The 12,302-nt window shown below is 39.1% G+C and overlaps 1 protein-coding gene across 1 annotated transcript in view; it reads left to right on the top strand.

The window, feature by feature from the left end:
• Nucleotides 1-36: 36 nt before the first annotated feature.
• The window catches only part of pafah1b1a (platelet-activating factor acetylhydrolase 1b, regulatory subunit 1a), a 37,939-nt gene continuing 25,673 nt past the window's right edge, over nucleotides 37-12,302 (top strand). Inside the window, exons 1-2 of the mRNA XM_081371221.1 lie at nucleotides 37-367; nucleotides 9,612-9,852. Of these exons, the coding sequence (XP_081227347.1) occupies nucleotides 9,821-9,852 (32 nt within the window). The 5' untranslated portion in view covers nucleotides 37-367; nucleotides 9,612-9,820. The remainder of the gene's footprint in view (nucleotides 368-9,611; nucleotides 9,853-12,302) is intronic.

Here is a 12,302-nt window from a genome sequence, read left to right as displayed (position 1 = left end):
ACTCTCACAAACAGGGCACGCGGTCTGATTGTACCCAGATTAAAGTTCATTGATGTGGGTCATGGAAGAAATCATTTTTCACGGTCCATTTTTGTAGTTATCTGCAATACTAGGCGATGAGCAGAATATTTATTCAAGGAACGCCCACAGTTTTTGAAAGGAGGGCGTGAGATTGAAGGGCGTGCGCGCCTCCGCCTGCTGAAGTCAGCCCATGCGCGCTCCCGTGCTGTGTAGACTAGAGTCGAATGCGGCGCTGCAAGGAGGCAGACCCCGAGACTTCAGCCCCCCTTTTCAACACGAAAATAACACGCATTTCGTCCCTTACGACCGTCTTCTGAGGAGTAACATTCTGCACTAACTCTGTAGGGTAAGAACATCTAATTTGTGTCTCCCTTTGTGGTCATGTTAGATAAAAAATCGCCGGTAGAAGAGCTGTTGATGTAATTTTTGCGCCTCCTTTTCTCGGTGTCTCAAAATGGCGGACGCGGCCGTTGGAGGAATACTTCAGCTTCTGTTTTTTCTTAATTAGTCGTGAATATATCGACAGCTCCAGCAGTGTGTATTGTGTAACCGTATTTATTGCTCTAAATACATGAAATGACCCACCTAGGTCTGTAGTTTTAGCGGCTCGTTATAGGTGTTACGTTATGTTGTCGGCGAATCAACACGTCGTTTCATCAATGTCATGTTAGCTAGCAACAGTTGGCTAACGCCCGTGTCAACACAAATCTCTATTTTATCATCTATAAACGTTAAGTTCAAGGTTGACCTTGCCGTATCTACTTTGGTTTGGGTAAATACATAAAAGTTACATCATTCACATTGTCGGGTTTTTTTGCATACCGGTTGAGAATAAAGATGATGAGGGCTATGTTTCAAAACCTAGTGAACTTCCTACCTAGACAGCATGTTTGGGGTTAGACATGATCGTAACTACTAAACAGACATGTTTAGTATTCAAACGAGTTTCTAATTGTCAAACACATTGGTTGTCTTAAAACATAACGTGATGCTTAACCTAGACAACATATTTGTGCGTTTAAGTTACTTCAAGGTTATGATAAATAACCGAGATGTTTGACATTTATTAAGCTATAAAACATGCCGTCATTAGTGGTGAGCTAAAGATTTGGACCGGTACCTGTGCCGAGCTGGTTTCAAATGTAGGTCAGCTGATTCTCTGCATGCAGACCCGATTCTGTTCATTTCTCTTGGGATACTGTGATTGACTGTAATGTTGTGTTGTGAATGTAAATGTGATTATGGCTGCAGATAAAGATGCAGTATGTTTGGCCATCTCTATAGTCCAACGCTGTGTGCAACAATAAATGCACTAATTTAACGACTGCATAACTAACAATATCTTGCAAGCAGACATAAACATGCTAAAGAGGCAGGTGGATGCATGTTTCTTATCAAGGTGTGAATGCTTTGAATAAATGTGGTACCTTGTGTACTTTGGATGTACTCTAATCGTTATGGTTTAAGCTACTGTGCCAAGTTTGCTGTACACTCCCTCTAGTCGTTTGACAGGTGTCATGCATGGTTGCAACTTGCAATCATGTTATAGCTTGGATTAAGTTCACTGAACAGCGTAATATATACAATTATTGTTAAAGTTTTGGTTTGGTAAGACGTTTTAATGGTGAGAATAAGAGTCTTCTTTCAAAAACAAGACTGCATTAATTTGATCAAACATACAGTATAAATATCACTGTGCGATTAATCAAATTTTAGTTTCGATTTAGGCTAGCTATTAAACCATTAGTAACTTTAATAAGAATCAGAGTAGCTATTTCATTCATACAGTACTAAAGACTGCAGTGTTTTATTTGTTGTTTATTTTTATTACTCTATTTCTCTAGTAGGCTTTTAACTGAATACTATAATGTTAGATAGACTAACAGGAAAAACTTAAACTTATCTTTTTTCTGTTATATTTGTTTGTAATTTTCTTCTTTGATTTTACTGTATTACTGTTTGTTTCCTTCAACGATCTGACTTTTTTTGGAAATATAACTTTTTTTACTTGCATTAGTCTAGTATTAGTGTCTGCAGTGGTACCGAAATTGGTATCAAGCATTGTGAAATTTCACTGGTATCTAAAATTATTATAGCATAGCAACCTTTTTCCAACTAAATATACCCGATATAAATCGCTATCGGGGGGGAAATTAGGCTACTCGTATGCGAGTCATTATAGTCATTATAATTACTCGTTTGGTCATATCACCCACTCCTAATCGTGTTACATAACCATGATTATTTGGTCAATATTGTAATCACGATTATGTTTTTAATCGCACAATTTTATCCCCTGTATATTATAAAAATGTTATATAACTACTTTATATTTGAATATATAGGTTATTAAAAAGTTAATTTATTCATGTGATGTCAAAGCTGAATTTTCACTCCAACATCACTCCAGTCCTCAGTGTCACGTGATCCTTCAAAAATCACAATATGCTGATTTGGTTCCCAAGAAACGTTTCTTATTAGTAATGTTTTTTAGGATTATTTGATGAATAATAAGTTCAAAATAACAGCATTTATTTGAAATACAAATCTTTTTTGACATTATAAATGTTTTGACTGTCACTTTTGATCTATTTAATGCATCCTTGCTGAATAAAAGTATTAATTTCTTTAGAAATAATACAAAAATGTTTTAATAATGTACTGCTTCATTGTGTTAATGATATTCAGCTCACGTCTGGTCATCTTTTGAACTCTGTGCCATTCAGAAGTGCTGCTACTCAACATTCCCTTAGTGGAAATGTTTTGTGATCCTGCAATTCCATCAAGGGAATGTGAGAAGTGATTACTAGTCCAAGCTTTTTTGGCTGTCTGTCTTTACCAGCTTGCACAATTTCAGAAAGAGGGATGTTTCCTTTTGCCATCTGTCTTAAACTAAATAATCTATTGAATCGACAGACTTGGGGCCTGTTTTTGGGGTTTGAGATGCACAGAAAATGATGGAAATTACACTTTTTTTTATTTATTTTTTTTTATCATGCAACATTTGTGCTATGTTAGTCTAGCCTAAGTCCTTGTTGAATATCTCTCACTATCTTTATGCTAATAAACAAACAGCATAAACCAGAATACAGCAGATGCTAGATTTCTTTGTCTTAATAACATGCTCTTGTTAGTGCTCTGCATTGGTCTTTTTATAGCAGTAACAGATAATCACTACTGGACTGTTTTGCCTCAGTTGTGTGGTTCGGCTACGTACAGACAGACCGTTGCTAGAGACCCCTCCAAGCCCTTGGCTGAAATAACGCAGGATAATTGTGTGTTTGTGGAGTCCCAACAGGCAGTTTGTAATGACTAGGATGGAGGTGGCGTGGCATGAACTACTGTTACTGTGGGTTTGGTTTGCTCACTGGATGTGCGTCTGCAAAGAAGCTGCCATAATGCGTTTCGGTGCCAGTGGGGATCAGTAATGCATTCACCATGGCAACTAAAAGCTCCACTGTTTGATGTGTGAAATGTAGATTTCAAGATGGTGGTCAGTTGGATGGATCAATAGCATCTCTTCCCTGTTTTTGATTCAATCTACTTGCTGAAATGGCCAGGATTATACGTTATGGCTCGTTTTGGTACGAAGAATGACTAAGGCCTGTGCGTTTGAGAATTTATTGGCTTATAACTAGCCTACTTATTCTGCTTATTTGGGGCCTGAACCTGCTTCTCTGACCCTAATCTAATTTTCAAAGATTACAGTTAGTATTGCAGAAGTCTCAAAGCACTTTCTCATATGAAATTGTAGTTGAAGCAATAAATTTAGTGCCACTAGTAAATTGGGTCTGCTTGAATTGGATTCCCTCAGCTGCTGTTAATGTTTTGCATGACAAAGACTGAAAAAGCTATTATGACTTTACATATCCGATTTTAATAAAACGGTTAAAAGAAAAGAAGGTAACAAACAGAAGGGGTAAGATGGAAGATAAAGAGCTCTTCTTGCTCTTCTTGCTCTGCATATCATTTACATTCCTGGCATCGTGTCCAGCTGCCCTTGCTGTTAAGAGAAAAAAGGTCTTGTGCACTGTGCATCACATGTAGGCTAACGCTGCTGGGATTGGCAAGCCTGCTAAGGCTTTCATGATATGGTGATTTGATTTCTGCTTCTCTGTATTTTTCAGTGATTATCTGATCCGTTTTAATGACAGGCCTGTCAGCATATCAGAGCCTCTTGAGTTGTTCATAGTTCAAGTGGTGCTTAGGTTCTGGCATATTTACAGATAAACGTTTGGCCCAGCAGGTCAATTGCTGATAAAGACTGTTCTCTTACTCTTGTTAATAATTTTTCGTTTGAAAGCACTTTAAGCCATTCAACTGCTGTTGTTTTTTTGGTCTCAACTCAGGCTCTCTCTGGCTCAGTGCTGAGCCTGTCAGATTTATGTGTGGAATGTCTTTGAGTGTTTAGGGCAAGGTTGAGGAATTCTGTGTGCTGCCGCCTTGTTCATCATTAGTACCATAGACCCTCTATAGAGAGATCCAGGTCTCTAATACCCCTTTTCCACAAAGGTAGTTCGAGTGCTGGTTCAGAGCCAGAGCCTAGTTTCAAATCAGTTCTTTGTCTTTTGACACCAAAAGCACCAGCTCTGAACCAGGAAAAGTGGTTCATAAGTTGCACCAAAACATTGCTGGTCTAGAAGTAAGAACCGCTTGCGTCAGGGGCTCGAGGCGGGGTTACCGTGACCAACAAGACGAACAGAAACATGTGACCACCATTTTTTTAAATAGCAGCTAATCGAGCTAATAGCAGCTCGATTGTAATCTCCGTCTATGCCAATTATGGTGAGCTGCACGAACGTGTTGAATTCGGCGTGTTAGGATGCCGATGTAGGTTCACAAAACCATAAGCATAAATAGTAATGCAACGACTGCCATTTTTGATGGAAGGCTTGTTCGATATGCATTGGAGCTGCGCGGAGTGCTGCGGGAGTGTTTGGAGAGCATACAACATGCTTTTGGATCGCTCTCGCAGGGCTTTGTCATGCGCCGATGCATCTCGAACAAGCGTGGTGTGTTTGTTTGGCACTGCCTCGCTAGCGTTGCTGGGAAACATGAGATGTATACAGTGACGTAAGACCTGGCTCTGTGGTGGCTCTCTGGCCTGTTGAAAGGCAAACCGGTTCTTAGAAGGCTCGTCAGTCGAACCAACTCTGAACTGGCAATAGATCTGGCTCTGAACTAGCACCCGGTTCATGCTGGTGAAAAAGGGGTATAAGAGGCTTGTAGTGTTTCCCTTCATGTGTCTCCAAGAGAGAACCTACTCTGATGGCTGGATTAGCTCTTTATTAGTCAGACAATTTGTTAATTTGATAATATTCTCAATTCCTTAATTTGATTTCCTGAACAGAGTAGAGTAGTCCTGTTTAGGGCTGCGCGTTTAATTGAAATGAAACCGCACACGATTTGGCAAAGGCTGCGATTATTTATTTATTTTTTTGCACAGCTTGTTAGTGAAGTACGGCTCTGTGCTCAGTAGTAAATGCTACTCCATCTGAAAGCCAGAGGGCGCTCTCTCATAGAAACTATAATTCTGCCTCGCTGCAGAAGTAGACAACACGCACCTCATTCCAGGAAACCCCAATGGGCATCATGCTATTGTTGTAGCTGAATAAACAGAAGATTGAAACGCTTAGATTTTTAAAAATGTTGTCTTTTGTTGAACAAGAAGTCCATAAATGTTTCTCATGTTTGGCGTGTGTTTTATTTTTCAAATTCACGTTATAAGCAACTCAAACTCACAGTGCTTTCAGATGGACCAGCATTTACTACTGCCGTCCGTCACTGACAAGCTGTGCATAACAAATAAAAGCATTTGCGATTTCATAATCACAATAAACCAAATCGGTTTAAGCGCGACTTCAATTGCGATTAATCTTGCAGCCCTAGTCCTGTAGCATAAATCTACACACTAGGACTTGTCACAATGGCAAAAAAATGTGAATTTTTTTTATTTTTTTTTAAACCAGTTCCAATGACTTAAATGGTACTAATTTAAAGCAATATTAATAATAGCAACTTGTATGTTGTTTTATATATTAAAAGCTAAATATTAACAAATTAAATGAAAACAATGGTATGTAGCTTTAAAGTATTTTAGTAATAAGTATTATTCAAGGAAGTGGTCAGCAAGTGGGTTTCAGTTTTTCTTGGGTGCATAGGGCCCTATGATTTTCGCGATGCAGAAAATGCGGAAGGAATCGCGGAATCCAGTCATAAAAACGGAATTTACTGTACAACGTGGAATTTCATGGAATTTGTCAAATTTGATGAATAAATAAAAAGCAGGTCAGTACATTTAAATCAAATCGCGATATAGACTAGTGTCTGTGAATATTAAACTGCAAAAAAGACTGTTTAAATATGAACCCTGCATGTTCTGTGTCTCTGTGTGAATGAATGGTGCAGTTTCATTTACCACACACACACACACTGAAGCACGCGTGACGCTGTGTTTTCAGCCTTTGCCATCTCACTATACGAGGACATGAATGTATGAACTTCATCTCCAGAGCCCCTCTGAGAGTCCCTTCATCAGCATTTTACCGTTTCATTTGAGATAAACTACTGTCAACTCAAGGTCTTTACTGCACAATAAAAGTTTGGTTTAACTTGACGGTAGAATTTATCCATGTCTTAATGTAATAATAATACTAACTCTAATAGTAGTACAGTACATTATTATTAAAACTTTATTTTTTATGGAATAATTACAATTTTCTTCCATGTTTTAATTTTAACATTCAAGCTCTGTTGTGCAGCAATTTGTTTTATAAAAAAGTTTAATTATGATTAAAAGAGAAATTAAATCAGTGTTTTATGCCTTCATTTGATTACCAGGAATTACACAACACAGAATTTGTGGGGATTTAACCATTATCGTGCAGCCCTAATAATAAAATAAAATCAAATAAAAAAAATAACTATCATAAAATATATTGTTATCGTAAAATAAAATTACTCGTATGTTAAAGGGACCCCTGAGTCGGGAGAAATACGGATTTCAGTGTTGCGGTTCGTGCTTATTGATGTAAAAATCGTCATTTTGTATCATTCTAAGCAGGAAGTCCCATATCTTTTTAGAGGGGTTGAGACTACAAACACTTGTTCCTCATTTTTTCAGGGGGTGGGACCCACTGCTGCTACAGACCTTTTACAGATCAGTGGGTGGGACTTCACTTGCAGAAACTAAAAGCAATATCCGCCATCTTGTTTGGAAGCTAAGCTAACAGGCGCTGTGGAGCCAGATGTGAAGTTACGACAATGGCGGAAGGTACTCGATATGATATGGAAGAAGAGGATTTAGAAAGTCTGATGCTCAAATCAGATGTTCGTAGCTACCTTTACGAGCCGCTATATAGCGAAGAGCAGCTGAGGCTGAGGAATAGGAGGTGGCTGCTGCGGCTTCTGCAGCCGAGGCAGAAGACCTGCCTGTCGCGGACGAGGAGCCTGGACTGGGCGGACTGGTGGTGCCTGTGCTCTCACTGTGCGCCTATGGACACAGAGATAGTCCGTCTGCTGCAAAGCACTTCAACGATGGCAATTTCTCCTGGAAAAAATCTCTGAATCAGACGAAGACAGACGTTTGTGTTGTGAAAATTAGTGGGAGTGGCTTGCGGAGCTGTGCAATGTGGTGCATTGTGGGAGTTGTTGTCTTCCATACAAATGCGCCTTAAAGTCACTTTCTTTCCTCTGTCAAGAAGGCACCAAATTTGAAATTTATGTTACATTTCCACTACATATATGACCCACTTTCAATGAATATTAATGTTCCCACGGGTGAAATGCTCCTTTAAATAATCGCCCACCTCTTGTCCTATCTGATCATTTTCTTTTGGCAAATTGACTGTTTACACATTAATACATCAATATATCGTATTGTGTGACGTATGTATCATGATGCATATTGTATGTTGAGGTAGTGATTGATACTCAACTAGGGATGAAACGATTACCAGTTTCACGATAAACCACGATAAAATGTTCTGATGGTTAGGATCATCATTTAAAATTTAATTATCTCGGTAAATCCTGTCTAGCCAGCATCAGTCAGACACAGGCACTCAAATGCAACATTGTTTTTATGTTCGAGAAGACATGGCACAAGGCAGTGACAGTGCTCGGGATATTTTTCAGGCGTATAAAAGAGGACCAAAACTGAGATTTTATATTTTGCTTTTTGCAAAAGTCTTGAGGGAAACCTAATCGAGGATGGTCACCATGTCTGCAGAACATGCAAAAAAAAAGTCGCTGCAAAAGGGGAAATAATAAGTATTGTAAGAAGTTTATTTTTTACTGAGACATTTCAGCTGTCATTATGAATTCAAATGTCACATCCATAACGCTGGAATTGCCCAGTAGTATTAATACTCTGATTTCATTTTCAATACAATCAAAAACTGAGACGCAAGATGGCAAGTTGCATATGAATAAAATGAGAAAGCGCGTCCACCGTGATACAAGAGACACGGATGTGCGCTGTTATAATGCGTTGCTATTGACAATGGTCATATAATTTAAAGCTGCCGTATGTAATTTTGGCGCTCTAGCGGTTAAACAAATCTGCATGCGTCTTGTGGAAGAACATTGTAGTCGGAGCTACTTTTCTCTGTTTATGTCTATGACGAGTCACGCAGGTACCAGGTTACTCCGCTGCGATGCGACCCTTACCCGTCTAAAAATGTCCTAATATAAACACTTATTACAGGCGTGTTATTTATTTATTACACTTATTACACACAACACTTATTAAGACAAAAACATGGTTTGGAAAATGGATGATATACTTGCTCATAACATAAATTTTGATGACAAAAAAAGTTTATGCTTAAAAGAAGTGCATAGAGCTGCTAATTTTATTTGTCATTTGTTGATTTTCAAATATAAAACTTAAGTTTTCAGTGTGTAGGGCTATATCAGTTATTTTTGAACATTTTCATCTCATTTTAACAAAATCGTGATAACATTGATAATCGTGATAATTTAGGTCACTATAATCGTGATATGAAATTTTCAAACCGTTTCATCTCTGTACCCAACCCTATTGACTGTGGATGACCAGCTGTTGTGATCTTCAGGCTTGTACTGTGCATTTGGCTTTAGTGCTGTAATAGGCCTTGTATTGGTGTAAAGTAGCAGTACTTTTGCCATCCATACTGCACAGTGTGTGATCTCTCTTTTAGCTGAGAGAAAATCAGAGGCCTTCTTGTTGCTGTCAAACTGTGTATCTCACTGGAGTGCAGAAGTAGGTTGATGTTAAAATCTAGGTCAGCGGTCCCTTTTACACGTGTTCAGTGCTCCTGACAGGGGCAGCAGGAGTCCGTAACAAAACGCTCCACATGGCAGCCGATAGGGTGGACTGAATACAGGCTAGAATGAGATGCGTGCTGGGGGAAATAGAGCAGATGGAACACCTGATATGAAATGTGTGTTAGCCCCCAAAGCTACTTTCAGAGGAACAGGGTCAGTAGCGAATTTCCACTGTTGCCTTAAGCCTGTATGACCACTGTGCATCTGGACTACACTTATTTGCATTCTGATTCCGTCCTGTTATTGTGAATAACAAATGTCTCTTTTTTTTCTCTTCACAGATGCAAGGACTGTCTGGTTGGTAGATGCCTGCAGGCTGTCAATGCGTGGTGTTCCTGGAGACCGTCTTTAAGGAGAAGTGTTTGGGGTGAGCTGCTGACCACCCTGCGAGCCGGACCCGGCGTCCTCTCTCTGATCTCCTGCCAAGGAGACAGCAGTTGCTGCACACTCTACACCTGACCCCCATCCCCGCCCCGTCCCCACCGCCACCATGGTGCTGTCACAGAGGCAACGTGACGAACTGTAAGTTCTCTGATCTCTTCTCAATCACACCAGTTGTGTGATAGCACACAATTAAAAATGCATTTATGAATGTGTGATTGACCTCATCTTTGAGTGCTCGTACCTCATTCAACTTTGATAACAGTGAAGGACAGTACGGATTTATCAGGGAGTTTGACAGTTGAAAAGATCACTGGTTCACTGTCATGAGGAATCAATGAGAAGATGACTACAGACAAAGCCTGGGTATAAACAATCCTTTTGTGTCTCATCAGGATGGAGATCATTGTAATAGGCTCGTGAGAGCTTTTAACCGCTGTGAGAAATGTTTTAGATACATTGACGCCACGTGCTGCTTTAATCTGAAAATGGACTGTTGGTCTGGTTATTGAGTTGTCTTGCAGTTGTATGAGGATAAATCTGTCCTGAGGTCCCACACACGGTGTAATTAACCTTCGAACGTGCATGAGTTGGACAGATAAGAGCTTTTAATCATCGGAATGAGGTAATGAGGGAGAGATTAAAATAAGTTGAATATGTAAAGCTGTTTACCCCTCCTCCATAGCACAGGCTGTAGCCTGGCTTTCAATGAACAACCTAATGAAGATATTGATTGCAGGAGCTTATCATTTGTTATCCTAACAAAAATGTGAGACATACAGATTTTCTCTCTGTGTTTGGCTGTTGATTTAGAGGGTCACGGTTAAGGCCCTGATATACTCACTGCAAAGTTATTTTTCGTTCTTTGCTTCTAGGTAAAAAGAAGTTCGAAATATGTTTGCAACGATATTCTGTTAGAAGTTTAATGTTGGGATAAAAAGAAAAATGACAAAACTGCAGAAAGGTTGTTAACTTCCCCCCTTCATAGACCTCTAGCTTATATGTGAAGAGTGCTTTTAGACTGGCAGCAAATGGAGCAAGCTGGACAGTTTTTGTGAATACTGATAGAATACCAGGGGGTGTCTTGATGCATTACTTACTGCTGGATTCATTAGACAAAAGCAGAGGGGAAATGGAGGCATTGACAAGCTGACTGCCTGTCTCAACAGTTTTCCTCTTTTTATTCAGGCTTTTCTCAATACATAGAGCACAGCGGCTGGCCATACAGAAATTATATTTGAATATTTTTTATATTTGAATATATTTTATATTTAAAAATCTTTTCTGGAGAACATAGAGTTTGTCTGTTGTAAGAATTGTTCTCCTTGGCCCACTTTTTATATTTGATTTTATTACGTTTTTTTTCTTTCTTACCGGTCTAGGTTTTTCTTGTAAATTGTATATATTATATTCATTTTAAATAGATTTGCTTGTTCATTTAAAGCTGCAGTCTGTAGTTTTTCCTCTGTCGCCATCTCTGTTCGAAATATGCAATTGCAGTTATTCGCGGAATTATCAACTTTACGTGGGTTGTGCCTCGGCACGGCACAGCGCGGATGAATCCAATGTTTTGAGGAGAATGTGCGGCTGTCAGTCGCCGCGCCGGTGTTACTGTCATTCGGAATCACAGATTCTACTTTTTGGAAGTATGACCAACTTAAGAATTTTCACCGGTTAATGTCATCTGAACAAGTAAGTAACATCCACTTTTGTTCTGACCAACTAAGGGAAAAAAACATTGCAGTAAATCGCGCTGATTATCATATCACGTCAAACCGTGCAAATTATACTTTGTTCTCAAATTGTTAATTGTAATTATTTTGCATGGGAACAGTTGCAGTCTCTTTTTTTCTGTAGCCAGTCCGAAGTCTTTTGCATTTTACAACAGATGAATCTCAAGTTGTCACTGGTGATTATCGTTTGAATCTTTCTGGATCCGCCATCAAATTTATAAGTTTAATTGCATCAAGTTATGTGAGAATAGGCTATAAATCTCCACCTCCAACATCCTCACACGCAATATAGCCTACTAGCCGGAACTCCTCCTTTATGTGTACAGATGTGACGTAATGACGCAATGGCATGCTCGAATTTCCCGCGGAAATCCACCAGTACCACTGAAATTAAAAACATTATTACAAGCTTACCATTTGGAATCGAGCTAAGGCAAGCAGATAGTTTTGAACACTGGCTGGTTATGTACCTGCTCAAACATTTATTTGGGATAATTTTTAACCCAAAAAAGGTACGGACTGCAGCTTTAAAAAATTAAGAATTATAAAGCATTAAGAAAACTGTGTCAGGATTCCTAGTAATGTTTATTTTGGTCATACGGTTGCACAACATCTTAAAATTGCTATATATAGTTACAAAGACATAATGGAGTCACTCATACAAGAGCACATTGCATTGAACGCTTGGCAGATTGAAGCCTGTGAGGGTTTGTTTTAAAAATAAACACAGCACACTGCTCTGTAGACACATGTGAGATGTGGGTATTTTTGATGGAAGGTTTGCTTTTTCTCCATTGTCTCAGGAGTCATTTCTCTCCTGGAGCGAGAGTTTAACTCTCTCAGTGTGAGCTCATACAT

Source organism: Scardinius erythrophthalmus (genome assembly GCF_964197995.2).
Source record: "Scardinius erythrophthalmus genome assembly, chromosome: 7".
NCBI lineage: Eukaryota > Metazoa > Chordata > Actinopteri > Cypriniformes > Leuciscidae > Scardinius > Scardinius erythrophthalmus.
Note: the sequence above shows the minus strand (reverse complement) of the source record. Positions and strands in the feature narration are given on the sequence as shown.